General features: G+C 66.8%; 1 protein-coding gene across 8 annotated transcripts; it reads left to right on the forward strand.

The window, feature by feature from the left end:
- Positions 1-294: 294 nt before the first annotated feature.
- Positions 295-27,217, forward strand: KMT2D (lysine methyltransferase 2D). Of its 8 annotated transcripts, none has more exons than XM_048327414.1 (55): positions 295-389; positions 1,823-1,901; positions 1,973-2,099; positions 2,184-2,434; positions 2,515-2,612; positions 2,705-2,870; positions 2,991-3,156; positions 3,243-3,357; positions 3,436-3,602; positions 3,732-4,606; positions 4,858-4,992; positions 5,084-5,946; positions 6,161-6,274; positions 6,588-6,698; positions 6,803-6,907; positions 7,144-7,325; positions 7,401-7,565; positions 7,661-7,767; positions 7,860-7,901; positions 8,010-8,225; positions 8,307-8,450; positions 8,545-8,661; positions 8,952-9,076; positions 9,161-9,350; positions 9,758-9,832; positions 10,144-10,248; positions 10,383-10,556; positions 10,853-10,937; positions 11,035-11,279; positions 11,550-11,632; positions 11,711-11,761; positions 11,900-13,579; positions 13,733-13,906; positions 13,989-14,137; positions 14,351-16,431; positions 16,520-16,646; positions 16,741-16,828; positions 16,980-17,046; positions 17,202-17,434; positions 17,932-21,039; positions 21,131-21,274; positions 21,347-21,511; positions 21,597-21,753; positions 21,838-21,919; positions 22,006-22,181; positions 22,503-22,651; positions 22,751-22,886; positions 22,968-23,104; positions 23,467-24,637; positions 24,867-25,003; positions 25,127-25,257; positions 25,359-25,644; positions 26,038-26,111; positions 26,213-26,321; positions 26,442-27,217. In XM_048327414.1, the coding sequence occupies exons 2-55, from the start codon at positions 1,853-1,855 to the stop codon at positions 26,532-26,534; spliced, it is 16,302 nt and encodes a 5,433-aa protein (XP_048183371.1). In that variant the 5' UTR covers positions 295-389; positions 1,823-1,852; the 3' UTR covers positions 26,535-27,217. The 8 variants fall into 8 exon arrangements, with proteins under 8 accessions (XP_048183371.1, XP_048183373.1, XP_048183374.1 ...); XM_048327416.1 differs by having other exon boundaries at positions 16,523-16,646; XM_048327417.1 differs by having other exon boundaries at positions 11,559-11,632; positions 16,523-16,646.
- The last annotated feature ends 58 nt before the right edge of the window (positions 27,218-27,275 follow it).

Genomic DNA, 27,275 nt, shown 5'->3' on the forward strand with positions numbered 1-27,275 from the left:
CGGTGCCCACGTGCGCTCCCGCCCCGGCGCCGCCGGGGTTAAGCGCGGCGGAGGGATCTTCCCCCCCCGCCCCGCCCGGCAGCGTGCGCTGCGGCCGCGCGCGCGCCGTCACACCCCCCGCACCCCCCCCCCCCCCGCGGCCGCAGCGCCCGCCCGCCGCGCACCGTCTCCCTCCGCCCGCAGCCCCCGCCGCCCAAAGTAGTGCGGGAGCGGCGGCGCCCCCCGGTCCGCGGCTCCCCCCTAGGACCCAGCGCGGCGGCGGCCCCGGCGGGGCGGGCGGGGCGGGGCGGGGGCGGGCGGCGGGACCTACTTTCCTCTGGAAATGGCCGCGCCGGGGAGCACCGAACGCCCCGCGCCCCGAGGCCCGTCGGCGTAGGGCGGCCGCGGGGGTGAGCACCGGGCGGGGGGCGCGGGAGTGCGAACGGCCCCGTCGGGGGGCCCGCGCGGGCGGGACGGGCCCCGGCGGCCCCGGAAGGAGCGGCCCCGCGGTCGTGCGGGCTCGGGCCGCGCCGCCTCCGCCGTGCCGCCGCTCCCGGTAAGGCCTGACCGGGGCCGGGCCCAGAGCGCGGCTCCTACGCCTTTGTGTCCGGTACCGGTGGGGCTCGGGCGGCTGCAGCGCAGGTACGGCCGGGCCCGTCGCTCGGGGCCCGGTGCCGGTGCCAGCGTAGGCCGCGGTGGGCCGGGGATCGGGGCCTGGCCGGCTCGACCCCCCGGTTGCACCGGGGAGCGGGGGAAGCGTGGCCCGGCCGTACCGGGAAGGGTGTGGGGGGGTGTCCCCGCGTGGTCGGGCCTCCCCCCGGCCCCGGAGCCTTTCTCGGGCGGGCCCAAATCCCCCCGGCCCCGGAGCCTTTCCGGGGAGGGCCCGAATACCCCCGGGCCCACCGGGAACCGGCGGGGGGTGCTGGGTGGGTGCTGGGTGGGACACGACGCTCCTGCTCCGCGGCCGGGACCCCACCGGGGGCTCTCTCCACCCGCCCCGCGCCGTCTCGGGTTTTTGGGGGCTTGGCGCGGCACCAGCGCGTCCCCCGCTCCCTGGTGCCCCGGGCTCTGGGTTGGGGCCCCCCCCGTGCCCGCGGGTCCCCTCCCGGTCTCCCCCCCGTACCCCGTGTGTGGCTCGTGGTCAGGGTTGGGGTCCCCTTCAGTGCCCCGCGGTGCCAGAGCCCTCTCGGGTTTTTGGGGTGCGCGTGAAGCAGCGGTGGGAGGGGGCGGCTGCAGATCAGGATATGTCCCCCCCCCAGATTTGTGCGTTGAGTTTTGGGGTGAGTCTTCCCACCGGGACTCCCTGTGCTGTGTAGGATTCGTGCTGGGCCTGGGGAAATTGAGGCACAGGCAGGTGCTGGTGGTGGGAACCCCGTTTTCTGCTGCACCCCCAAATCCTCCCCAAAGATCCCCCAGGTGTGGGGCACTGGGTGTGCTCCCGGGGGGGTCCTGAGGGCTCCTCGGGGGTCCTGGTGACTCCGTGGGGTGCTGGTGTGTGATAGAGCCGGGGTCACCGACCCCCCATTTCTCCCACGGTTTAATCGAGCTCACCTGGGGGCTTGGTTGCCCCAGATGTGTTTGGGTGTCACTGCCTGGACTTGGGGGGGACCTGGGGGGCAGAGGGTGATGGGTGAGGCCAGGGGGTGTCCTGGACCTCCAGGGAGGAGGGACCCACTCCCTGCTCCGGGGGGACATTCCCAGTCTGAGAGCCCACAAACTTCCCTTGGGGAGAGTGACGGGAAGAGGCTGCCCTGTCCCTTAGAGGGTAGAGGGTCATGGGGGGCTGCAGGGGCACCAGGGAAGGTGTCATCACCCCTGGTGCTGACCGATGTCCCCCCTGCAGCTGTGGCCCCCCAGGGACGCCAGAGGCAGGATGGATGAACAGAAGGCGCCCAGCGAGGAGAAGGACGCGGCCGCACCAGGTGAGCCAGGGCAGGACTTTGGGGGCCTGTCCCTGTTTCCCCTGTGGTGGTGACACCCCCTCTCCCCACAGCCGATGGGGCTGTGGCCTCGGAGGAGATGGGCAGCGCTGAGGGGGACCCCCTGAAACCCCCCGAAGGAGCCTCTGTGGGGCCAGAGCCGGAGAGCACGGACACGGAGGGACCTCCTGAGGCTGGCAGGTGAGGGTGGGAGGGCTTGGGGCTGGCGTGGAGCTATTGGGGGGGTCCTAAATACCGCTGACACCCCTCGTTGCCCTCTCCCAGCCCGTTGGGCCGCCGCTGCGCCCTCTGCAACTGTGGGGACTGGAGCCTACACGGGCAGCGGGAGCTGCAGCGCTTCGAGCCGGTGCCCGACTGGCCGGAACGGCTGGTGGGCCACGAGCCCCCGGATGGGCCTGGCCAGCCTCCTCCAGGGCCCAGCCAGCTCCCCCCAGAGCCAGAGCTGGCGGGCGACGGTCTGGCTCAGATTGGCTTCTCCGAGGGGGTGACCCCAGTGCAGCTCTTCGAGCCGACAGGTGAGTGCGGTTACAGCATGGGGGTCCCCATCGTGCCACCTGGGTGTCCCCAAGCTGTCCCTGACACCCCCTCCCCACAGGGCACTGCTGGGTGCACCACTGGTGTGCGGCCTGGGCGGCTGGTACAGGGCTGGAGGTGGCCAGCGTGGCCAGAGCTGTTTTCTCAGGGATCTCACAGGTGAGCAGACCCCGAGGGGTCCTGGGGGATGGCGGGGGCTCGGTTTGGCCCCCTGCAGCAGCACTGACCCCCCCGGACTCCTCCACCCTCAGAAATGTGAACGCTGCGGGCGGGCGGGGGCCACCATCCCGTGCCGGGCAGCCGCCGGCTGCTCCCGCCTCTACCACTTCCCCTGTGCCGCCGCCAGCGGCTGCTTCCAGTCCATGAAGACCCTGCGGCTGCTCTGCCCTGAGCACGTGGCTGAGGCCGTGGACACGGGTGCGTGGGGCTGGGGACATCACCCCTGGGTGCTGGGACCCTCCTGCCCCAGCCAGGGGTCCCGGTGGGGTAGAACCCCCTGAGTAGGCAGCCCTGACCCCCTTCTCTCCCGGCTGGCAGAGGATGCGCGGTGCTCGGTGTGCAAAGGGCCGGGCGACCTGCGGGACCTGGTGTTCTGCACCAGCTGCGGGCAGCACTTCCACGGGGCCTGCCTGGACATCTCCCTGACGCCCCGCAAGCGCTCGGGCTGGCAGTGCCCCGAGTGCAAAGTGTGCCAAACCTGCAGGTGAGCCCCCAGCCCCGCGGTGGGGAGGGGAATACACGCCCAAGGAGGGGTCCCAGCCCTCACTCACTCGCCCCTGCACTCCACAGGCAGCCCAGCCGGGACTCTGCGATGCTGGTGTGCGAGGCGTGTGACAAGGGCTACCACCCCTTCTGCATGGAGCCGGCCATCCAGGGCCTCCCCACCAGCTCCTGGAGGTGCAAGGTATGTCCTGCTCTCGCTCAGGGGCACAGGGTGCCTGCCCCCCACTGCACCCCCTGACACATCTCTGCCTCCCCCCAGAACTGCTGGGTCTGCTCGGACTGTGGCCAGCACCCCGCGGGGCTCGGCTCCAGCTGCCAGTGGTCCCTGGGGTCTGCGGTGTGCGGGGACTGCCAGCAGCGCCGTGCCACAGCCGATGCCCCCACGGCGGCAGAACACCCAGCACAGCCTGACCCGCCCGCCCAGACGTGAGTGGGGATGGGGGTGCTGGTTTCGAGGGGGGAATCAGGCCCTTTGTGGCTCAGGGGATGTGTCCCACAGCCCTGGGGAAGGGGTGGCCTGAGCCCTGCCCCCTCACCCAGGCTCCCCCATCCCAGGTCGGAGTCCCCTGTCCCCAGCGAGCCGACGGATGCACCCATGCCCCCGCCTGAGCTGGAGCCTGTGGGGGGTGATGAGGAGACGCAACCCCTCCTGGACCCCAACGAGACGCCCCCAGACCCCAAAGAGGCACCCCCAGACCCCAAGGAGGCTCCCCCAAGCAATGCTGAGTCTCCTCCTGGCGAGCTGGCCTCTGTGGAGGTGCCCCCCAGTGAGGAAGCCCCCGAAGAACTGCCCTCTGACGAGCTGCCCCTCGATCAGCCGCCCCCCGACACGCAGCCTTCTGACATTCAGCCTCCTGATGTGCAGCCCCCTGAGGAGCCCCTTCCTCTCGTGCTGCCTCCCGAGGAGCCTCCTTCTGAGGAGCTGCCCCTCGAGAGACCATCCCTTGCTGAGCTGCCCCCTGACAGAACCCCCCCTGAGGAGGTGTCCTCCAGTGAAACACTCCCCAATGAGCTGCCCCTTGATGTCCCTCCCCTTGCTGAGCTGCCCCCTGAGAAACCAGCGTTCGAGAAGTCGCCCCCCCATGAGCTGCCCCCTGAAGTCCTGCCCATCGACAAATCACCCCCTGACGAGCTGCCCCCCAATGAGTCGCCCCCCAAACCTCCCCTCGACGAGCTGCCCCTCGATGAACCGCCCCTCCATGAGCTGCCCCTCGAAGAGCTGCCCCCTGATGAGCCACCCCTTGAAGAGCTGCCCCCCGACGAGCTGCCCCCCGATGAACCACCCCCCGACGAGCTGCTCCCCAAGGAACCTCCTCCCGAAGCGCTGCCCCCCGAGAAGCTGAGCCTTGAAGAGCCCCCCCTTGTTGAGCTGCCCCCTGAAGAGCCGGTCCCCAGTGAGTTGCTCCCCGAGGAGGACCTGAACCCACCAGGTAATTTGGGAGCTTTTCACTGTCCTCTTCCCCTTCCTCTTATCTCTGGTGGGCGTGGGGGTCCCACACCAGGGGCTCCTCCCAACACTGGCTTTGCCTGACCCCCATATTCCTCCTCTTTTCATGTGTTGGTGCCCTGTTTTGGGGTACACGGGGAGGTGGGAGGGGGTCTTGCCTCTCAATCCCAGGCTGGGTGGCACAGGGGAGTGGAGGGGACCCCCATACCCGCTCACCCCATCCCCATTCCCCAGGTCTCCTCCCCGAGGTGACGGTGGCAGAGGAAGCGCCAGCCCTGGCTCCAGAGGTGCTCCCCGAGGAGGAGATGGAGCTGGAGCCAGAGCCCTCGCTGCCCCCTGAGATGACACCCCCACCCTCAGCTCCCCCAGGTGGGTCTGGGGAAACACCAGGGTTGGGATTGAGGGGGTGGGTGTCTCCAGGGGGGCTGTGATATCACTGTTCCCACCTTTCTACCCCCAGCTCTTCGTGCCATCTCACCCGCACGGACCCCAGCCCCCTCCCCTGATGCCAAGGAGGACGAGGTGCTCGAGCCCCCCACCCCAGCCCTGCCTGAGCCCCCCGGCAGCCCTGGCACCGCCATGGACACCGACCCCCCTGGCTCCCCACCGCCACCCCTGGGCTCCCCTGCTGTCACCCTGGCCCCCGCTGAGCCACCTGAGGATGAGGAGATGGAGATGGCCGGTGGCGAGGGGGAGTCCCCAGCCAGCCCCCCTGGAGATGCCCCCCACGGCAGCCCAGCCCCTGAGCTGGGGCCCTTCCCAGGCGTGCCTGAGGAGGAGGAAGAGGAGGAAGAAGAGGCGCCGAGGCTGGAGAGGGAGGGCACCAGTGGAAGCTCCCCGCCACTCAGCGAGGAGGATGCGCTGGAGGAAGGCCGGGCTGGGGGGGACCCCGAAGCCAAGGGGTCTCCTTCGGGGTCCCCCCTGCTCCTGGAGCCGGAGGAGCTGGGCCCTGAGACCCCCATGGAGGTGTGCACTACCGGCGAGAAGCTGCTGGGGCACGCGGACGAGGGGTGCCCCGAGCCCCCCGCCCTGCGCCCACGGCCCGACATCCTCAATGAGATCTCCAACCTGAGCCAGGGGGACACGAGCAGCAGCTTCCCCGGCTCGGAGCCACTGCTGGGGTCCCCGGACCCTGAGGGTGGGGGGTCGCTGTCCCCTGAGCTGGGCCCAGCCTCGGCTGATGCCAGCCTGCAGAAGGAGGACGCTGGGTCGCTGCCGCTGGGCGCCGAGACCGATGACTCGCTGCTCTTCGAGCCAGCAGCCAAGGGCGATGCGGACAAGAGCCGGCGCCGCAGCTCCCCGGGGCGCTCCCGCGTCAAACAGGTATGGAGGCACCCCGCTCACCACAATTTTGGGGGGACCCCTAACCCTGAGTACCCCACTGGGGTTACATCCGCTCCCTGGGCAGCCCTTGCAGCAAGTAGGCGAGGGCTGAGCGTGTGGCAGGTTGGGATGGGGCAGTGCCCCTCTGCTGCCCTGGCGTGGGGGTCCCACTGGGCCCTCCGGTGCTGTAACTCCCCTCTCCCCTTGGCCACAGGGTCGCAGCAGCAGCTTCCCTGGGCGGAGACGCCCCCGAGGGGGGTCCCACGGGGGCCGAGGCCGGGGCCGTGCACGCCTGAAGTCGACCACCTCGTCTGTTGACACCTTAGCAGTAAGGCTGGGCTGGGGCAGAGGTGGGGTCCAGGGGGTCCTTGAGCTGTGAGGCTGAGCGTCTCCCCCATCCCCTTCCCCACCATCCATCCCTTGGAAAGGCTTGGGAATAGTTAGGATGGGGTGGATGGAGGTCTCACGGGAGGTGAAACTGCCTGGGCCTTTGCTGAGTCTGGGGGCTTCACCCCCCAAGCATAGGGCAGGTACAGAGCTTCCCCCTGGGGAGGGGTTCTGCTGGCCCTGTGTATTCCTGGTGCCCCCCAGCCTGCACAGAGGGGGTGTCCTCAGTGCTGAGCCTCCCGCTCTGTCCCCAGCTCGCTGATGTGGAGAGCTCGCCCAGCAAGGAGGAGGACGAGGACGATGACGACACAATGCAGAACACGGTCGTCCTCTTCTCCAACACTGACAAGTTTGTGCTCATGCAGGTAACCAGGGTGTGGCAGGATGGACAGATGGACAGGGTGGGACAGACTCTCTCTCTCTCCCTCCGGCTGCTGTCTCCTCACTCATAACCTCTCTCCCCTCCCAGGACATGTGCGTGGTGTGCGGCAGCTTCGGGCGTGGGGCCGAGGGGCACCTCCTCGCCTGCTCCCAGTGCTCCCAGTGCTACCACCCCTACTGCGTCAACAGCAAGGTGAGGAGGGGGCCCAGGACCCCTGGCCCCACAGGACTGTGCTGTGCCCCCCAGGGACTGTCCATGTCCCGTGGGATGCACACGAGGTCATGCCTGGCACGTCCGTGTGTTGAGTTGTGCTCTGGCGCGTCCCACATCCGTGCCGAGCCCTGGCGTGTCCCCCACAGCCACACCGAGCCTGGGGACCCCCCGTGGCCATGCCCAGGGCTCACGTGGCTGCCCTGCCGTGTCCCCAGATCACCAAGGTGATGCTGCTGAAGGGCTGGCGCTGCGTGGAGTGCATCGTGTGTGAGGTGTGCGGCAAAGCCTCCGACCCCTCGCGCCTGCTGCTCTGCGACGACTGCGACATCAGCTACCACACGTACTGCCTGGACCCCCCGCTGCAGACCGTGCCCAAGGGCGGCTGGAAGTGCAAGTGGTGCGTGGGGGACACAAAGGGAGCCACGGGGGGAGCTGGGCGCTGGCACTGACCCCTTGGACCCCCCCTGTGCAGGTGCGTGTGCTGTGTGCAGTGCGGGGCCGCGTCCCCCGGCTTCCACTGCGAGTGGCAGAACAACTACACCCACTGCGCGCCCTGCGCCAGCCTCGTCGTCTGCCCCTTCTGCCGCGAGAAGTACGTGGAGGACGACCTGCTCATCCAGTGCCGGCACTGCGATCGGTGAGCACCGTGCCCTGGCCTTGGGGAGGGGGGTCACATTTGGGGTCCTCCGGGGGAGGCCGTGGTGTGTGACAGGCCTCCACTGCTGTCCGCAGGTGGCTGCACGCGGCGTGCGACAGCCTCTTCACCGAGGAGGAGGTGGAGCAGGCTGCGGATGAAGGCTTCGACTGCAGCGCCTGCCAGCCCTATGTGGTCAAACCCGGTGAGCTCATGGGGCAGAGGGAGCTCCGGGGGACTTGGGGGGGCATTTGGGTGGCATGGGGACTTACCTTCCCCTCTGTTTTCCTGTCATAGTGCCCGCACCTTCCGCAGAGATGGTCAAAGCCAAGGATCCCGGTACGTGCGGTGCCCTGCCGGGGCCGTGGGGTTCCCGGTGCTGTGCCCTCTTCTGGCTGTGCACCCAGTTCTGGCGTTTGTCCCCAACGCCGGTGTTTGTCCCCTCAGAGCCCCAGTATTTCCGCTTCGAGGGCGTGTGGCTGACGGAGACAGGGATGGCCGTGCTGCGCAACCTGACCCTGTCGCCCCTGCACAAGCGGCGGCAGCGCAAGGGCCGCCCAGGCGCCCTCAACGGGGATGGGGGGCTGGAGGGGGGTGACCCCCTGGGCCCTGAGGACAAGAAGGACGGTGACCTGGACACGGATGAGCTGCTCAAAGCCGAGGGTGGGTGTTGCCAGCGGGAGAGCTGGGGGCGTGCAGTGTGGAGGTGCCAGGGGACCCCACTCATGTGCACCCCTCTGGCAGTGGGTGTGGAGCACATGGAGTGTGAGATCAAGCTCGAGGCTCCGGCCAGCCCCGACCGCGACGTTGGAGCTGACGGGGACTCGGGGAAGGGGCTGGAGGACCCTGAGGAGTGCAAGAAGAGGAAGCGTAAACCGTACCGGCCCGGTGAGTGTCCCACAGGCCCTGAACCCTTCCGGGCTCTTCTGTAACCCACCCCTCCAGGCCCCACTGTGATCCCCCCTCCTTCTCTGCCCCCCAGGCATCGGCGGGTTCATGGTGCGGCAGCGCAAGTCCCACACGCGGCTCAAGAAGGTCTCAGCGGTGCTGCCGGACGTGGGGCGTGAGGGGCTGAGCACCGAAGGACACCCTGAGGATGGTAGGGCCCAGTGGCTCCCCTTCCATCCTTTTCCCCTTCTCTGCTTTCCTCCCTTCCCTCCTTTTCCTCCTTTCCCCCCTCCCTCTTTTCCCTTTCCCTCTTTTTTTCTTTCCCCTTTCCAGCACCATTCTTTCTCTTTTCAACCCCTTCCCATTTCCGCTTCCTCTCTCACCCCCAGGGATGTGGAGGGGCCCTCAGGTTGCACCCCACAACGCTGTGCCAGTGGCACAGGAACAGCCCTGGACCCTTTCTGGGGGGGTGAGTGTTCATTCCTGGGGGGGCCGTTGCAGGGGCTCCGGGTGATGTCCCAGCCGAGGCCGGCCTGGATCCAGGCTCAGGAGAGGGGGACGAGAAGAAAAAGCGCCGGGGACGGAAGAAGAGCAAGCTGGAGGACATGTTCCCCCCATACCTGCAGGTAGGATGGATGGAGGGGCTGGAGATGGATGGGGGGGATGGATGGAGGGCACCCCCCGATGCTGACGGAACCCTCCCGTTCCAGGAGGCGTTTTTTGGGAAGGCACTGATGGACCTGAGCCGGAAGGCGCTGCTGGCAGCGGGCGGAGTGGGGGACGGGGCCGCCCGCCCCTCCCTGGGCCAGGGTGCCCCAAGGCCCAAGGGGGACCCCAACCTGGCTGGGGCACTTCTGGGGAGCACCCCGGACAGGAGGGAGACCCCCACCCATCCCCGAGGTGAGTGTGGCCAGGAGTGGGTCTGCAACCCAAACCATGGCTGCCGTCCAGGAGAGGGGTTAGTGGGGGGTCGTTGTGGGTTCCGGGGGTTTATGGGGGTTCCTAGTGTGGTTGGAGGTCCCTGGAGTTGGTTGAGGATCCCTGGGGTTGTTGAGGATGGTTGGGGATTGTTCCTGGGGTTGTTCCACAACAGCCGGGGTCCCCGGGTTTGTTGGAAGTTGTCGCGGTCGCCAGGATGGCTGAGGATGGCTAGGGGGTTGTTGGGCATCCCTGAGCTTGTTGGAGAATGCTGAGAACTCTTGGGGGCTGCCATTGAGGAGTGTAGGAGGACGCTGGGGGTCAGGGAGTGACCGCGGGCGGGTTGTGGGGTCCTGGCCCTCCTCACTGAATCCTGGGGTGCCCTGCAGGGGACGACAGCACCGATGGCAGCGCTGCCGCTCCGGATGACGATGGCAAGGACGACGCAAAGGCCGAGGACCTGGGTGAGCCCCGGGACCCCCACGGGACCCCTCGATGGCCGAGTCCTCCACGGGGCGTATGGCGCCCGCAACCATCGAGACGGAACTCTATGGTTGAGGGGGCCCCTCTAGGCAGGGCTGACCTCTATGGTTCCCTTCCCATGATGCTGGTGACCATAGAGTGGCGCCCAGAGCGCCCCCGCGTGGCGCGGCGTCGCTGGAGGACCGAGGCACTCCTGTCCCTTGTTGGGTGATGGGGGCTGCCCCTGGGGGTCCCCAGCACTGAGCTGGGGGGCCCCAGGAGTCTGAGGGCACTTCCTGATTCCTCCTCGCAGGGGCTGATGAGCCGAAGGATTCTCCAGACCCTGGGGACACTGAAAAACCAGCCACCCCTGGCGAGGGAGCGCTGAGCTCCGACCTCGACAAGATCCCCACGGAAGGTGAGACCATCCTGTACCCCCTCATCCGCTGAAGCCGTAGCGGTCCCAGGACCGTGACCCCGAGCTTTCTCCATTTCCCATCAGTGTGGCATTTGCACGCTGTGGTGGCTCAGCTCCTGCTTTTGCCCCTGCAGAGCTGCCCAAGATGGAGAGCAAAGACGTGCAGCAGCTCTTCAAGGACGTGCTGGGCTCGGCGGAGCGTGGGGAGCAGCCCCTCAACTGCGTGGCCGCGGGGATGGAGGCCGGGCAGGACCCCAGCCGGGCACAGCGGCCGTTCCTGCAAGGAGACCTCCAGCTCTCGGGACAGGGTGGGTGGAACTGGCAGAGCCCCTGTCACCCAGGAGGTCCCTGGAGGGTGTGATGAAGGGCAGGACTCATGGCCAGGCCCAGGAAAGCCAAACTCATGGGGTTGACATGCTTGGAGAGCAGTGGTGCCTGTGGTACCCGAGAGCCCAGGCTCCTGGGTATTCCCTGTTGCTCTGGGGGTGAACATGAGAAGCATTTTGGGGGTTGTGCTATCTGGGGGTTGTTTGGGCCCCCAGGGCAGGTGCAGATTTGTGCCCCAGCTTTGCCTTCCCTCCAACCCCCTTCCTTTCCCTCACAGGGAGCGTTTCCCTGGGCTCGCTGTCTGGATCTGTCTCCTTGGACTCCTACTCGGGGGTCTGCCAGTCCCCATTCCTCGATAACAGGTACTTAAAGAGTCCCCTCCTTGGAGGAGCTGAACTGCGGGCTGTCGTGGCACCCACTCTTCCCTCACACCCTGATGATCTGTGACACTCCTCTCAGGGAACGGAGTGGCTTCTTCAGCCCAGATCACTGCGAGCCTGAGAGCCCCTGGGCCAGCAGCTCGGCCGCCACCACCCCCTCGACCCCCACGACGCCCACGACGGAGGGCGAGGGTGACGGGCTGTCCTACAACCAGCGCAGTTTGCAGCGCTGGGAGAAGGACGAGGAGCTGGGCGAGCTCTCCACCATCTCCCCCGTCCTCTACGCCAACATGAACTTCCCCAACCTCAAGCAGGATTATCCAGGTAGGGCTCTGGGGGGGCTGCAGCCACCCCACTGGGGTGAGGGGTGGGGCTGTGGGTGGAGCGTGACTCCCCTGGTCCCTTTCTGGAGGGGAGATCCCGGCTGTTGTGGCACTGAAGTGTTCTCTGAAGTGGGCAGGGGGTCTCAGCTCCATCTCCCAGGCACAGGGCTGTGTCTCACGTGAAGGGGGGGACAGTGACTCACCAAGGATGTGGGTGGGCTCGTCAGGTCTGGGCTAATGTCGCTTTTCTCCCATTCATCTGCTCGTACTGGACTCCCAGACTGGTCGAGCCGCTGCAAGCAGATCATGAAGCTCTGGAGGAAAGTCCCTGCCACGGACAAAGCCCCGTATTTGGTGAGTGCTGGGAGGTCAGCGGAGTGGGGGGCCGGGGCGCCGGGGGCTGCAAGTCAGCTGGCTTCGTGTCTTTGTTAGCAAAAGGCCAAAGATAACCGGGCGGCTCATCGCATCAACAAGGTGCAGAAGGTACGTGAGGCGTGGGGAGGTGCCCGGCGGCCCCGGCCCAGCCCTGGGGGACACGGTGTACCCACCTCCAGCCCATCCCCTCCCCACCGGGAGGGCAGGAGGGCTCCCCCAGCCCTGATGGCCCGGCTCTCTCTGCAGCAGGCCGAGAGCCAGATCAACAAGCAGACCAAAGGGGAGGGACTGCGCAAGCCTGAGAGGCCCTCGCTGCACCTGCGGATCCCGGTGCCGCCAGGGGCACAGCCCGTCTACATCAGCAGCCCCCCCGCCACCGGCGAGGGCTTCCTGAAGCCCCCAGCGGGTGCCGGAGGGGGACCGGAGTCTCCCAGCGAGCTCTTCCTCAAGCTCCCGCCCCAGTCCCCTGCCCAAGTGCCTTCGCACGATCCCTACGGCGCGGCCCCCGCCTACTCGCTGGAGCCGCGCTTCCCCTCGCCCCTGGGCCAGAGCCCCACGTCGGGCGCTGCCTTCCAGCCCTTCCCTGGCCAGCCCCAGCCCCTCACAGCCCCCCGCGCTCCCCCCGACTTCCACCCCACGCCGCCTGGCACCCCCCGGCACCAACCCAGCACCCCCGACCCCTTCCTGAAGCCTCGGTGCCCCTCCTTGGACAACCTCTCGGTGCCAGGGAGTCCTGGGGCGCGGCCCCCTGAGGCCCTGCTCTCTCCCCTGCCTTTCGGGGAGCAGAAGAAGGGTCTGGAGGTGAAGAAGGAGGATGGGGGAAGCCTGGGGGTCTGCTCGCCCGGCTATGCTTCTGCCATGGGCTACGGGGACTCCCCGGGTGGCCCCCACCTCTCGGCTGCGGAGCTGAAGGCGGCCGACGTCTTCAAAGCCCCCATGACCCCACGGGTCTCTCAGGTAGAGCCGCAGAGCCCAGGGCTGGGGCACCGGCCCCCCGACCCCCATCCCCTGGCCCCCTCGCCCCCTGGCCACCCCGATCTCTACCGGCAGTCGCCCTACCTGGACCCCTACTCGCAGCCCCCGCTGACCCCCCGGCTGCAGCCCCCCGAGGCCTGCTGCGCCCTCCCACCCCGCTCCCTGCCCTCCGAACCCTTCTCCCGCATCCCCGCCAGCCCTCAGTCCCAATCCAGCTCCCAGTCCCCTCTGACCCCCCGCCCGCTCTCCAACGAAGCCTTTTGCCAGTCCCCCGTCACCCCTCGCTTCCAATCCCCAGATCCCTACTCCCAGCCGCCCTCCCGGCCACAGTCCCGGGATCCCTTCACCCCGCTGCACAAACCCCCCCGTCCGCAGATGCCGGAGCCGGGGTTCAAATCAGTGGGGGCGGCTGGCGGAGGTTTTGGAGGCACTCCGGCAGGCGACCCCCACGCTAAGGCACCGGCCGGGCCACAGCCACCCTTCACCCGCTCGCCTGGCGCCAGCGTGTTCCCGGGGAGCCAGCCCCCCATGCGCTTCACCTTCCCCCCGGCCGTCTCGGAGCCGCTCAAGGGCTCCCCATCCCACCAGCCCCACGGGATCAACAGCCATTATGGCTCTGGGAAACCCCAGAGCTCGGCCTACGCCTCGTCCCCCAGCTTCCACCAGGCCAGCAGCCCGCTGGGCCCTGGCACTGCCGCCCCTGACTCCTACAGCCTCTCGCCCCTGCGGCCCCCGTCGGTGCTGCCGCCGCAGCCCCCGGCCCCCCCGCAGCAGCAGGACCCTTCTGGAGCCTTCCTGCCCCGCGCTGCGCTGGGACTGACGGCCGACAAGAGGGAGGAGGTGGCCACGGGGCTCTCGGCAACCCCAAACCGGGACCTGGCGGAGCTGCCTGGTGGCCAGGATGGGGCTCTTGGCACCATGAGCCAGTCGGAGCTGGAGAAGCAGCGGCAGGTGAGGTCTCTCTGGGGATCTGGCTGTATCCATTCGGGTTTGGGAGAGAATGAAAGGGAAAAACTGGGACTCTGGAGGCATTGACAGCCACTCCACGTGTGGTTTGCGTTGCTCCTGTTGCCACTCTGGGCTCTAACAGTCGATTTTTCTCAGCGCCAGCGGCTCCGGGAGCTGCTCATCCGCCAGCAGATCCAGCGGAACAGCCTTCGGCAGGAGAAGGAGAGCGTGGCCGCTGCCGCCTCCTCCTCGCCAGCTGGCTGGGCCCCGGAGGCCGGCGGGCAGAGCTTCGAGCTGAGCCGGGGCATGGCCCCGTACCAACCGGCACAGGTGGGAGAGCTGAGGCATGGTGTGCATGGGTGGGGGTGCTGCTGATGGAGGGGTGACTCTCTTTTTTCCTTCCTTCTCCCAGGACAAGGGTCTCCTCGGGACTCTGGCCACGGCAGCTGGCACTGGGAAGCTGCCCGGCTCCGTCATGGTGCAGGCGGCGTTTGCGCAGGACGAGCGGCTCTCCCGGCCCCCGCCGGCAGCCACGCCAGCCATGCTGGACATCAGCGGGCGGTGGGTGCCCCGTGACCGGGCGATGGGCTCAGCGTGCACGGGTGGGAGCCAGCAGGGATCACCCCGGGAGCATGTGTACCCCCAGCTTGTGGGGAGCACTCGGGAGGGAGGGGGTGGCTGTGGGTTTTTGGGTGCTTGGCACGGTCTGAGGGGGATGGGACGTGGTGCATCGGGGCTGTACCGAGCTGGTGCCAACACCGTGGTATCTTCCAGGGCGGCAGTGGGGCCCCCCCAGGCCTTCTACCCCCGTGGGGTCTTCCCGTCGCCGTCCCCGCAGCAGCAGCAGCAGCAGCACCTCTGGCAGCAGCAGCAGCAGCAACAGGCGGCCGTGGCGGCCCTGCGGCTCCCTGTCACCTCCCGCTTCGCCCCCCCGGCCACTGGGACCCCCATGGGCAGCCTGGGCACCCGCCTGCCCACCCCTGCCGAGGCCGTGCCCCCCTCACCAGCTGCCCTGGGTGCTCCCTTCATCGAGCTGCGACACAACATGCAGAAGGGACCTGGAGGGGTCGTGGGGTCTCCCTTTGCCCCCCAGGCACCCCGGCCTCGCTTCTTCCTGCCCGGGGAGGAAGGCACCCCCCAGGCCCTCTGCACCCCCGTCATGCCCATGCAGGCGCTGCCATCCCAGAAGGTTCCGGCACCGCTGCCGCCCGCGTCTCCGCAGGGAGCCGAGATGGGCAACAGCCACCAGCAGCAGCCTCACGCCAAGGCGGCCCCGCCGCTGCCGGCCCCCACCCTGGAGCTGCAGCACGTCCCCCCGCGCCCGCTGTCCTCTGGTGCTGCCCTCCGCCCTGAGGGTCCCAAGGACGGCCCCGCTCCGGACCCTGCGCCGGCCCCAGGGAAGAGCCACCTGAGCCTGGAGGGGGGGCGGCTGCCCTGCGAGGTGCCCGTGGAGCCTGATTTGGACGATGACTTTGGCTCCCACAAGGACTTGGAAGACGATGATGATTTGGCCAACCTTAGCCTGGATCCAGATGTGGCCAAAGGGGACGATGACTTGGACAACTTGGACAGCCTGGAGACAGCAGACCCCCACCTTGATGACCTGCTAAATGGTGATGAGTTCGACCTGCTGGCCTACACTGACCCCGAGCTGGACACGGGTGACAAGAAGGACATCTTCAACGAGCACCTGCGCCTGGTCGAGTCGGCCAACGAGAAGGCTGAGCGTGAGGCCCAGCTCAAGACGGAACCGCCAGCGCCCGCCTTGAAGCTCCCCGACCCTGCGGACAGCAAAGATGTGACCCCATCTGCGGAGGATCAGGAGGTGCCCAAGGAGGGACTGGTGTCTGGGATGGGCTTGGGACTCTCTGCCTGCCCCACGGGCACTGTGCTGGCCCCCGACCAGGCTTTCAAGGCTCAGGGTGTGGAGGCCAAGGCCGGCTCACTGCCCACTGACATCAAACCCAAGCTGGAGGACGGCTGCCTAAAGACCTCGCCCTGCCAGTTCACTGCCACCGGCCCTGAGCGCCTCCCGGTGCCGGTCAAGTCAGAAGCACTGCAGGGCACAGATAAAATCTCTGCCTCCCTGGGGCTGAGCGTCAAACCTGGCCAGACCCTTCTGAGCTCCAGCACCGGCCCCGCTCGCCTCGGCCTGGCTCAGTTCTCCAACAGTGGCCACACTGGCGTCCCCGTGCTGGAGAAGGACGCCTACACCGGCCCTGGCCGTGGGTTGGCAACTGCCCAGCTGGGTGGCCAGAGCAACCCCTTGCTGGAGAAGTTCGAGCTGGACAGTGGAGCCTTGGGGCTGGGCAGTGCCCGGCACTCGCCGGCGGATGACTTGGACAAGATGGAGAGCTCGTTGGTGGCCAGCGAGCTGCCGCTGCTCATCGAGGACCTCCTGGAGCATGAGAAGAAGGAGCTGCAGAAGAAGCAGCAGATGTCGGCCCACCTGCCCCGTGGCACCCCCCACCTCCCAGCCCCGGGACACCCCATGCTGCACACAGGGGCGTCCGGGCAGCCTCCCGAGGGGCAACCACCCCGCCTGGGCACCCCACAGACACCCCTCCCGCTGGGGCTGGTGGCCCGGCCACCGCTGCTGCCGCCGCAGCCCCCCCGGCTCAATGCACCCCAGCAGGGCCCAGCTCTGGCCCCCCACATGGGCATGGGCTCTGGGCAGCCGCATGTGCTGTCATCCCCCCATGGGGTGCAGGTGGCCCTGGGGCAGCCGCAGCAGAGCCAGCAGCAGGTGCTGGTGCAGAAGCCGATGGCCGGGGTGCAGCCCCCTGCCCTGGGCTTGAAGCCCCCCCAGCTCGTCATGCAGCAGCAGCTGGCCAACAGCTTCTTCCCGGACACAGGTAGGGGCTGCGGATGATTGTTCTGGGGAGCACGGGGCCCTTTCGGGTGGGGGACGTAGGGCTGAACATGCTGTGGTCTCTCTCCCAGCAGACCTGGACAAGTTTGCGGCTGAGGACATCATGGACCCCATTGCCAAGGCCAAGATGGTGGCACTGAAGGGCATCAAGAAGGTGATGGCTCAGGGCAGCATCGGGGTGGCCCCAGGCATGAACAGGTAACAGGAATGGGGGATGTAGGGGGCACAGGGTGGGGCAGGCAGGTTGCCTTGGCTCTGGCTCACACCCCATCTCTGTGTGTGTCCCCCAAAGGCAACAGGTTTCCCTGCTGGCCCAGCGGCTCTCAGGGGGCCCGGCTGTCTCCGAAATGCAGAACCACTTACTGGCGGGGAGCGGGCAGGTGAGTGGGGTGTCCAGAGGGGCTACAGGGGTCTCTTGGAGCTGCCAGAACTGCTCCGGCCAATGGTTTTGTGGCTCTCTGAGGGGGTGGGGACTGTGGGGAGAGGAGAGAAGTCCACAGCGTGTGTCCCCAACGCTGCCCTTTCTGCCAGGAGCGGAGCGGCACAGACCCCACCCAGGCTCGCCCCAACCCACCCACGTTTGCACAGGGCGTCATCAGTGAGTACTGACACAGCAGGGATGGGGTTCACCCTGCCCCTGGGGGCCAGGGTCCCCATTGATCCGGGGTCCTTGCTCACCCGGGGTCCCCGCTGATCCGAGGTCTCTGCTGACCTGGGGTCCCCACTGACCCATGCCCTCTCCCCGTCCCACAGACGAGGCCGACCAGCGGCAGTACGAGGAGTGGCTGTTCCACACGCAGCAGCTGCTGCAGATGCAGCTGAAGGTGCTGGAGGAGCAGATCGGGGCGCACCGCAAGTCCCGCAAGGCTCTGTGTGCCAAGCAGCGCACGGCCAAGAAAGCCGGGAGGGAGTTCCCCGAGGCCGATGCTGAGAAGCTGAAGCTGGTGACAGAGCAGCAGAGCAAGATCCAGAAGCAGCTGGACCAGGTAGGACCCTGCATGTGGGTGGGCACCTCATCCCTGGTGCAAACGTGATGTCCCCAGTGCTAATGCACCGCTCTTCCCAAGTTTAACACTGTGCCATCCTCGGTGCAAATGTGATGTCCTCAGTGTAAACGTGCCATTCCTGGCACTGGTGCCATGTCATTCCTGGTTCTACCACCCTGCTGTCCCCAGCACTAATGCTGTGCCAGTCCTGCTGTGATGCCTCGGGGTCCCTGGCAGTAAAGCTGTGCCATTCCCAGTGCTGAGGCTGGGCCATTTCTGGCGCTGCTATCTGCCATTCCCAGTGCTGATGCCCCACTGTCCTGGGTACTACGCTGTGCCATTCCCAGTGCTGATGCTCCAGTGTCCTGGGTACTAACACTGTGCCACTCCCGGTGCTGATGCCTCACTGTCCCTAGTGCTAAGGCTGTGTTGTCCCCTCTGTCCCTGGCACTAAAACCCTGCCATTCCTGGCACTGACACCCCACCGTCCCCATCAGGTGCGGAAGCAGCAGAAGGAGCACACCAACCTCATGGCTGAGTACCGCAACAAGCAGCAGCAGCAGCACCAGCACCAGGCCTCGGCCGTGATGGCCCTGAGCCCCTCGCAGAGCCCCCGCCTCATGTCCAAGCTCCCAGGGCAGCTCCTCTCAGCCCACGGCGTGCAGCAGCCCGGGGGGGCCGTGGTGGGAGCGCAGGGCCTGGGGCAGCAGCCAGGGCAGCCCGGGGGGCTGCGCCTGCCCCAGGGCGGTGTGTCCATGGCCGTGCAGCAGGGCCTGTCCTTCATGGGGCAGCAGCCCGTGGGGAACGCCCCAGGACCCGGCTCTTCTGGCGCCTTCTTCAGTGGGAACCCCGCGCTGCGTGGGCTGACCGCCGACAGCCGCCTGATGCAGGAGCGGCAGCTCCAGAGGATGCAGCTGGCACAGAAACTGCAGCAGCAGAACATGCTGGGACAGGTGTCACTGCAGCAGCAGCCAGGTGTGATGGGACAGACGTCGCTGCAGCAGCCGAGTGTGATGGGACAGGTGTCGCTGCAGCAGCCGGGTGTGATGGGACAGGCAGCCATGCAGCAACAGGGCGTGATGGGACAAACGTCAATGCAGCAGCCGGGTGTGATGGGACAGGCAGCCATGCAGCAATCAGGTGTGATGGGACAGGCATCCATGCAGCAATCAGGTGTGATGGGACAGACGTCACTGCAGCAATCAGGTGTCATGGCACAAGCGTCGATGCAGCAACAGGGCGTGATGGGTCAAACCTCCATGCAGCAGCCAGGTGTGATGGGACAGGCGTCCATGCAGCAGCCAGGTGTGATGGCGCAGGCGTCCATGCAGCAGCCAGGTGTGATGGGACAGACGTCGATGCAGCAACAGGGTGTGATGGGTCAGGCGTCCGTGCAACAGCCGGGCGTGATAGGACAGAGCTCGATGCAGCCACAGAGCATCATGGCCCAGACGTCCATGCAGCAGCCAGGCGTGATGGGACAAGCTTCAATGCAACAGGCAGGTGTGCTGGCTCAGACATCGCTGCAGCAGCCAGGCGTGATGGGCCAGGCATCCATGCAGCAGCCAGGTGTGCTGGGCCAGGCCCCAATGCAGCCCACAGCCGTGCCGGGGCAGCCTGGCCTGCTGGGGCAGCAGCAGCAGCAGCCCCCAGCCCCACAGCCCGGCGCGGGGGCTCAGCCCATGGTGCCGAAGCAGCCGGGGCTGCTGGGCAGCCAGCAGAGCCTCCTGGTGCAGCAGCTCTCGCCCCAGCAGCAGCCGGGTGTGCTGGGCCACGCGCCAGGGCTGCAGCACCAGCCCGTGATGGGCCACCCCCCACCCCAGCGCCAGGTCGTCCTGGCCCCCCACCAGCAGCGGGTGCTGGGCTCACCCCAGCTGACGCCACAGACTCCGGGGATGCTGAGCCACCGGCTCGTGCTATCCCAGCAGCTGGGGCAGTCTCGGGCAATGCTGGCCCCACAGCAGCAGCAGAACTCAGCGGCTGCCCAGCCAGGTCTCCTGGGGCTGGGCCAGGGGCAGCCCTCGATCCAGCACTTTCCGCAGCACGGGGCGGGGGGCCAGGCCCCCTCTGTGCTGCACCTGAGTCAGGGAATGCAGTCGGCCCCGGCGGTCCTGGCTGCCAAGGACCAGCCCACGGGGATGGACGGCAGCGCCCTGCACGCTGAGGGCGGCGAGAGCGGGGGGCAGTTGCATGGGGAGCAGCAGGGAGCCCTCAACCCGCCAGGGCTGGGGGGCCCGGAGCCCCTGGCCCCCAAGCACCAGGCTGAGCTGGGGCAGAGCCAGCAGCTCCTCTTGACCTCCCCACAGCCAGGTGCCCTGCGGGCAGCCCCCGGGCAGCCAGGCGCCCTACTCGCCCCGCCACTGCAGAGCCCTGGGGCTGTCCACCCCGAGCTGTCCCAGCAGCATGGGGATACGGCGGGGGTGGCAGAGCAACCGCTGGGCTGTGGGACAGGCCCGGCACAGACCATGGTGCCGGCACCGCGGCCCCCAGAGCAGCCGGGCAAGGGGCTGGCAGGGGCCCTGCCAGGGCAGCCGCAGCCCCCGCGGCTCCAGAGCCCCGTTCAGCACAAAGTAGGGTCAGCGGCAGCGGGCACAGCCACTCTCCCCCCGGGTCTCCTGGGGCAGGTGCCGGGGCCGGTGATGGGCCAGATCCGGGCGCAGCTCCAGGGTGTCCTGGCCAAGAACCCGCAGCTGCGGCATCTGACGCCGCAGCAGCAGCAGCAGCTCCAGGCCCTCCTGGTGCAGCGGCACCAGCAGAGCCTGCTGCAGCAGAACCAGGCGCTACGGACCCCTGGCCCCTTCCCCGGGCAGGCCCCGGACTACAGCTTGCCTGCCACCCGCCAGCCCCCTCGTCCCATGGGGTCCCTTTTCCAGCCCCGGCCAGGTGCCCCAGCAGAGACACAGAGCAGCTCTGCCACTGAGCCGGGGCGGGCGCTGCCAGGGCAACCCCCCCAGCAGCCCCTGGCTGAGCTGGTTCAGGCAGCCCTGGCTGCCCGTGGCCCCCAGCCTGGCCTCATCCGCCTCCCCACACCACCAGCCCCCTCGCCCCTGGGCTGTGCCCCCCAGCACCTGGCCAGCCCCGAGCAGAGCCCCCAAGAGCCAAAGAAGACGTCACCGGGAATCCCAGCCTTGGCCCCCAGCCCTGCGGCACCCACGGAGCCAGGGCTGACTCCCACGCCCAGCGGTGCCCTCCCTGAGCCAGCACACGGCCCCTGGGACCCCGAGGCGCCAGGGGTGGACCCAGCCAACCCTGGTGAGACCCACATCAATGGGGCTATGCCAGAGGGGGCCCCTGCAGCAGGCGAAGCCCCCCAGGTGTTGGTGAAGCAGGAGCCGAAGGAAGAGGCAGCAGCAGTGGCACAGTGTGAGCTGGATGGAGACGAGACAGCGAAACCAGAGGCCAACGGGGACCCTGGGGACAGCCAAGCCAACAGCCTGCTGGCCTCGGGTGGGCGCTCTGAGGCCGGGCACCTGCTGCTGCAGAAGCTACTGCGGGCCAAGAATGTGCAGCTCTCAGCGCAGAGCCCGGGCGAGCTCAATGGGCACATGGAGAACCGGAGCACCGGGACAGAGCCACGGCCGCAGTCCCTGCTGCTGGGCCGGGAGGTGAGCAGGACAGGCTGGGCTGGGGTGAGGGGGTGGGGTGATGGGTGAGGGGCTGCCCTGGCACGGCTCACGCCCCCTTCTCCCTCCCCAGGACCCCTCCATTGCCAGGAAGCCAGCACCCACCAAGCCTAAGCGGGTGCAGAAAGGCAACGAGCGGATCCCAGCGTCCCGCAAGAAGCTGCGGAAGGATGAGGGGCTGCGTCCTGGGGAGGCACTCATGAAGCAGCTGAAGCAGGTATGGTTGTGGGCCAGGGCGTGGCGAGGGGCTGCCTTTGCCCCTGTCCCTCCCTCACCGCTCTGTCCCCAGGAGCTGTCGCTGCTGCCACTGACGGAGCCGACCATCATGGCCAACTTCAGCCTCTTCGCGCCCTTCGGCAGCAGCCCCATCAATGGGAAGAGCCAGCTGCGGGGCGCCTTCGGCAGCGCTGTGCTCGACAGCGTCCCCGACTACTACTCCCAGCTGCTCACCAAGGTGAGAGGGGGGTTGTTCCCTGGTGTCCCCCTTCTCCGGGGGTCCTGGACCATCCTGCTGTTCTCACCCCGCCGTCTCCCCCTAGAACAACCTCAGCAACCCACCCACGCCACCCTCCTCGCTGCCCCCCACACCCCCTCCCTCCGTGCAGCAGAAGATGGTGAACGGTGTCACGGCCCCTGAAGAGCTGGGGGAGCAGCCCAAGGACGCCGACCCAGCCTGCGAGCCCCACGGCCAGAAAGGTGAGCCTGGCTGGCACGGGGGTGGCACAGAGTCCCTGCCATCGCTTGTCACCCCCTGCCATGACACCCATCCCTTGTGTGCAGATGCACCGGCCGTGGAGGTGAAGAGCCTGGACCTGCTGGCAGCACTGCCCACCCCTCCGCACAACCAGACCGAGGACGTCAGGTGAGACCCCCCAGGGTGGCGACCCCCCGCAAGTGACACCAGCCCTCCATGGGTGACACCAGCCGCTGACATGTCCGTCCCCACAGGATGGAGAGTGACGATGAGAGTGACTCCCCCGACAGCATCGTCCCTGCTTCATCCCCTGAGAGCGTCCTGGGCGAGGAGCTGCTCCGATTCCCACTTCTCAGTGAGGCCAAGCCAGAGCTGGAGGAGCGTGTGCTGTCCCCCATCATCCCCATCATCCCCCGGGCCAGTATCCCAGGTGGGATGGGCTGGAGGGATGTGTGGAGCAGGGCGGGAGTGGTCTGTGGTCCACGTGGACTGGGCAGGAGGGGGTCTGGAGCATGGGTGTCAGGTAGGATGGGATATGGATGGGGTAGGAGAGGCTTCCCCATCTAGGAGGGGATTGAGGGAGTCAGGGGAAGGGTCCTTGGGAAGTGTGGGATGTGAGGGAAAGCGATCTGCAGGGTGGAGGATTCCCAGCAGGGATCTGGGGCAGTTGGGTGGGCTCATGGGTGGCAGCTGGTGGGGCTGGGTTTGCACAGTTCTGACCCTGGCTCTGACCCCCCTCTCCCCACACCAGTGTTCCCCGACACAAAACCCTATGAGGTCACTGAGCCCTTTGGGGCTCCCCCAGGGAAGGTGGGGGCAGCAGGCCCAGGAGCCCCGTGGGAGAAGGGCAAGAGCAGCGAGGTCTCTGTGATGCTGACGGTGTCTGCAGCTGCTGCCAAGGTGAGCGAGGGCATGGGGGGATTCAAGACCCTCGGGGTCCCAGCAGTGACCCAACACACCTGCAGCACCCTGGACCCATCCTGCCCTTCTCTCACCTAGAACCTCAATGGGGTGATGGTGGCCATGGCCGAGCTGCTGAGCATGAAGATCCCCAGCTCCTATGAGGTGCTGTTCCCTGACGGTCCTGTGCGAGCAGCCGTGGTTGAGGCCAAGAAGGTGGAGACCGATATGGCCGGTGAGTGTTCACCTTGTCCCCATGGGCCCCCCATGTCCCCAGGCTGGGACCCCCACGACAGGCTGTCTATCCCTCTCCCAGGAATGCTCGGAGGGAAGGAGAAGGCTCTGGCTGGGAAGGTGCCGGACAGCAGCTCCGACTGGCTGAAGCAGTTTGACGCGGTGCTGCCGGGGTACAGCCTCAAGGGCGAGCTGGACCTCCTGACGCTGCTCAGACAGGTCAGTGGCATGCAGGGGTCCCCCGGGGCTGGGAGCCTGGGGGGAGGGTATTGGGGTACCCATAGGGCTGTGGCTGTGTGGGGGTACAGGAGTAGGGGCTTTTTGGTGGAGGTGTGTGGTGGTCTCTGTAGGTCACTGCGTGGTTGCAGGGACTTTTTTAGGGGGCCAGGTATCCCCATGGGCGGTGCTGAGTCTCCCAGGAAGGCGTTCAGGAGGTCTTTGCAGGGTCAGGGGCATATGGGGTGCTGAGGTGTCCTTGCAGGGCCCCTGCAAGGCCAAGGACCCCTCCCTGCAATGCACAGGGAGGTTGGGGGTCCCCATCCCTGCAATGCTCTGACCTGTTCCCCCTCCCTGTGCCACAGGAGAGCCCTGCTCCTGAGAAGACCCTTCACCACTGCTACGTCAACAACGTCTCCAACCTGGATGTGCGGCAGCTCTCTGTCCTGCCCCAGGAGCCCTCGCCCCCGCTGTCCCCCTCTGTTCCCTCCCCATCCAGCCCCGCTGAGCCCACCAGGGTCCCCAACCCCGAGGCACCCCACGAGGCAGCCCCAGCCCCGTTGTCACCGCTGCCACTGGCCCCCTCGCCAGCCCCCCAGGAGGAAGGGGCCGCAGCCGCCCACTCGCCGCCCCGTTTCAAGCCACGCTCGCGGCCTCCGGAGGACGGGGATGAGGCGAGGCCGCGGCTGAAGAAGTGGAAGGGGGTGCGCTGGAAACGGCTGCGCTTCCTCGTCACCATCCAGAAAGGGGGGGCCAAGCGCGACGGCGACAAAGAGATTGCCGAGTTCATCGACAAGCTGGGCACCACGCTGCGCCCCGAAAAGGTGCCGCAGGACCTGCGCAAGTGCTGCTTCTGTCACGAGGAGGGCGACGGGGCCACGGATGGGCCGGCCCGCCTGCTCAACCTTGACCTCGACCTCTGGGTCCACCTGAACTGTGCCCTGTGGTCCACGGAGGTGTATGAAACGCAGGGAGGGGCCCTGATCAACGTGGAGGTGGCCCTGCACCGCGGGCTGCTCACCAAGTGCTCCCTGTGCCAGAAAACCGGTGCCACCAACAGCTGCAACCGCATCCGCTGCCCCAGCGTGTACCACTTCGCCTGCGCCATCCGCGCCAAGTGCATGTTCTTCAAGGACAAGACCATGCTGTGCCCCCTGCACAAGCTGAAGGGGCCCTGCGAGCAGGAGCTCAGCAGCTTCACCGTGTTCCGCCGCGTCTACATCGAGCGGGACGAGGTGAAGCAGATCGCCAGCATCATCCAGCGTGGGGAGCGGCTCCACATGTTCCGTGTGGGTGGGTTGGTCTTCCACGCCATCGGGCAGCTGCTGCCACACCAGATGGCCGATTTCCACAGCGTCACAGCCCTCTACCCCGTGGGCTACGAGGCCACGCGCATCTACTGGAGCCTGCGGACCAACAACCGCCGCTGCTGCTACCGCTGCACCATCTGCGAGAACAACGGGCGCCCCGAGTTCGTCGTGCAGGTCATCGAGCAGGGCTTGGAGGATCTTGTCTTCTCTGACTCCTCGCCACAAGGTAAGGAGTTGGGAGATGACAGCGTCCGGCCTTTGTCCCAGTGGCTGAGCCACACCAGAACACACCAGAGGGTGAGGCGGTGGAAGGTGGCTTGAGGTCCCCACTGGGTCCCCACCTCAGTGGCACTCAGTGCTGTGCTCTGGTGACAAGGCGGTGATTGGTCGCTTGGACTTGATCATCTTGGAGGACTTTTCCAGGCTCGTTAATTTTGTGGTTCTCCCCTTGGCAGCTGTCTGGAACCGGATCATCGAGCCAGTGGCGATGATGAGGAAGGAGGCCGACATGCTGCGACTCTTCCCTGAGTACCTGAAGGGCGAGGAGCTCTTCGGCCTCACGGTGCACGCGGTGCTGCGCATCGCTGAGTCGGTGGGTCCTGGGGTGGGTGGGGGTCTCTCCCCCATACTGGAGGTCCACCCTGCTGGGGAAGGGCCCGGTGGCTGTGCTGGTGCTGCGTCTTGACCCCCGGTCCTTCTGTGTCCCCCTCTGCAGCTGCCGGGCGTCGAGAGCTGCCAGAACTACCTGTTCCGCTACGGGCGCCATCCCCTGATGGAGCTGCCACTGATGATCAATCCCACCGGCTGCGCCCGCTCTGAGCCCAAGATCCTTACCCACTACAAGCGGTAAGTGGGGCTGGAATTCACGGGGAGAGTTGGGATCCACCAGGAGAGCTGGGATCCCTGGAGATCCCTCAGCTCTAACTCCTCTCGTTCCCCCCTGGAAGGCCCCACACCCTGAACAGCACAAGCATGTCCAAGGCCTACCAGAGCACGTTCACGGGCGAGACCAACACGCCCTACAGCAAGCAGTTCGTGCACTCCAAGTCCTCCCAGTACCGGCGCCTGAAGACGGAGTGGAAGAACAACGTGTACCTGGCGCGGTCCCGCATCCAGGGGCTGGGGCTCTACGCGGCCAAGGACATCGAGAAGCACACGATGGTCATCGAGTACATCGGCACCATCATCCGCAACGAGGTGGCCAACCGACGGGAGAAGATCTATGAGGAGCAGGTGGGGCTCTGGTGGGATGCTGGGGGCCGTGTGGGCACTTGGGCAAGATGTGGAGGGACTTGGGTGGCGTGTTGAGGGTTCTGCTGGAACATGGAGGGACTTTGAGAAGGACATGGGGGAGTCAGATGGGATGTTGGGGACTCGGGTGGGATGTGGGTGGACTTGGGTGGGATGTTGGAGGCTCTGGCAGAACATGGGGGGGACTCAGGCGCGATGTGGAGGGACTTGGGAGGGGTGTTAAGGGTTCTGGTGGGACATGGAGGGTCTCGTATTTGATTTGAGGGGATTTGAGGGGATTTGAGGGTCTCCAGTGGGATGTGGGGTGGTGGACGTTGACTCAGGTGGGATATGGGGACCTCAGTGCACTCCTCAACCCCCTCTCCTCCGTGGCAGAACCGCGGCATTTACATGTTCCGCATCAACAACGAGCACGTCATTGACGCCACGCTGACGGGGGGCCCGGCCAGGTGAGCACGGGGGACTTCAGGGTGGTGGGATGCCCCCAGAGGGAGCCATGACATCCATCTGTCCTATCCCTGGGTTGGTGCTGACCCCCCTCATCCCCCAGGTACATCAACCACTCGTGTGCCCCGAACTGTGTGGCCGAAGTCGTGACCTTCGACAAGGAGGACAAGATCATCATCATCTCCAGCCGGCGCATCCCCAAGGGGGAGGAGGTCAGTGAGGGACTGAGGGGGTGCTGAGGTGGTCCTGGGAGGCTGGGGGGGCCAAGGGAGGGTGGCTGGGGGTGGCAGGGCTGAGCTCTGTGCTTTGGGTGACTCCCCGCTCCTTCCCAGCTCACCTACGACTACCAGTTCGACTTCGAGGACGATCAGCACAAGATCCCCTGCCACTGTGGAGCTTGGAACTGCAGGAAGTGGATGAACTAACTGGGAAAAAGGGGCTGGGGGCTGCCACCCCCGCTTCAGAGACCTCGCCGAGCCCCCCAGGGCTGCAGGAGGTGCCGGGGGCAGCCGGGCACTGAGGGAGAGCGGCGGCTGCAGCGCTGCCGGCCCTGCCCGAGCGGGACGGACGGACAGATGAACTGGCAACTCAGGGTTTTCTTTGCTTCGTCCTGCGAGGAAAAAAGGAGTGGGGGGTGCTCAGAAACACCCCCTTCACCACCCCCCGCCTGCCTCCCTCGCGGGGGAGCCACGGGGGAGCAGCACCGGGCCCAGCGCAGCCGGAGCGATTGTGCGGAGCCGGTCTGGATATAACGATTATTTTATTTTATTTTATTTTATTTTTTGGTTTCTTTTTTTTTTTTTTTTTTGGTTGGTTTCGTTTTTTTGTTTTGGTTTTTTTTTTTTTGGTTTTTTTTTTTTTTTTTTTAGAAACTAATAATATTTGCTCGCTAATTACCAAGGTAACACAGACTCCTTGAGCTCGACAATCCGGGCTCTGCCCCGCCGGCGTGGCGGCCAGAGCTCGCTCGGTTCCTTTGATCTCTTTTTGTTTGTGCGTGTGGACGAGACCCCGGAGCGGCGGCGGGATGCAGCCAAGACCCCGACAGACACAAGGAGCTTCTGCACCCAAACCTACCTCATTTTAAGTGTTAGATTTGTTTCTTTTATTTGTTGTTGTTTTTAAATGTGAGCCCCCTCCATCCCAACCCGGCCCCCTCTCCCTCC

The sequence above is a fragment of the Corvus hawaiiensis genome, chromosome 24, assembly GCF_020740725.1.
Source record: "Corvus hawaiiensis isolate bCorHaw1 chromosome 24, bCorHaw1.pri.cur, whole genome shotgun sequence".
In the NCBI taxonomy this organism is placed as follows: Eukaryota; Metazoa; Chordata; class Aves; order Passeriformes; family Corvidae; genus Corvus; species Corvus hawaiiensis.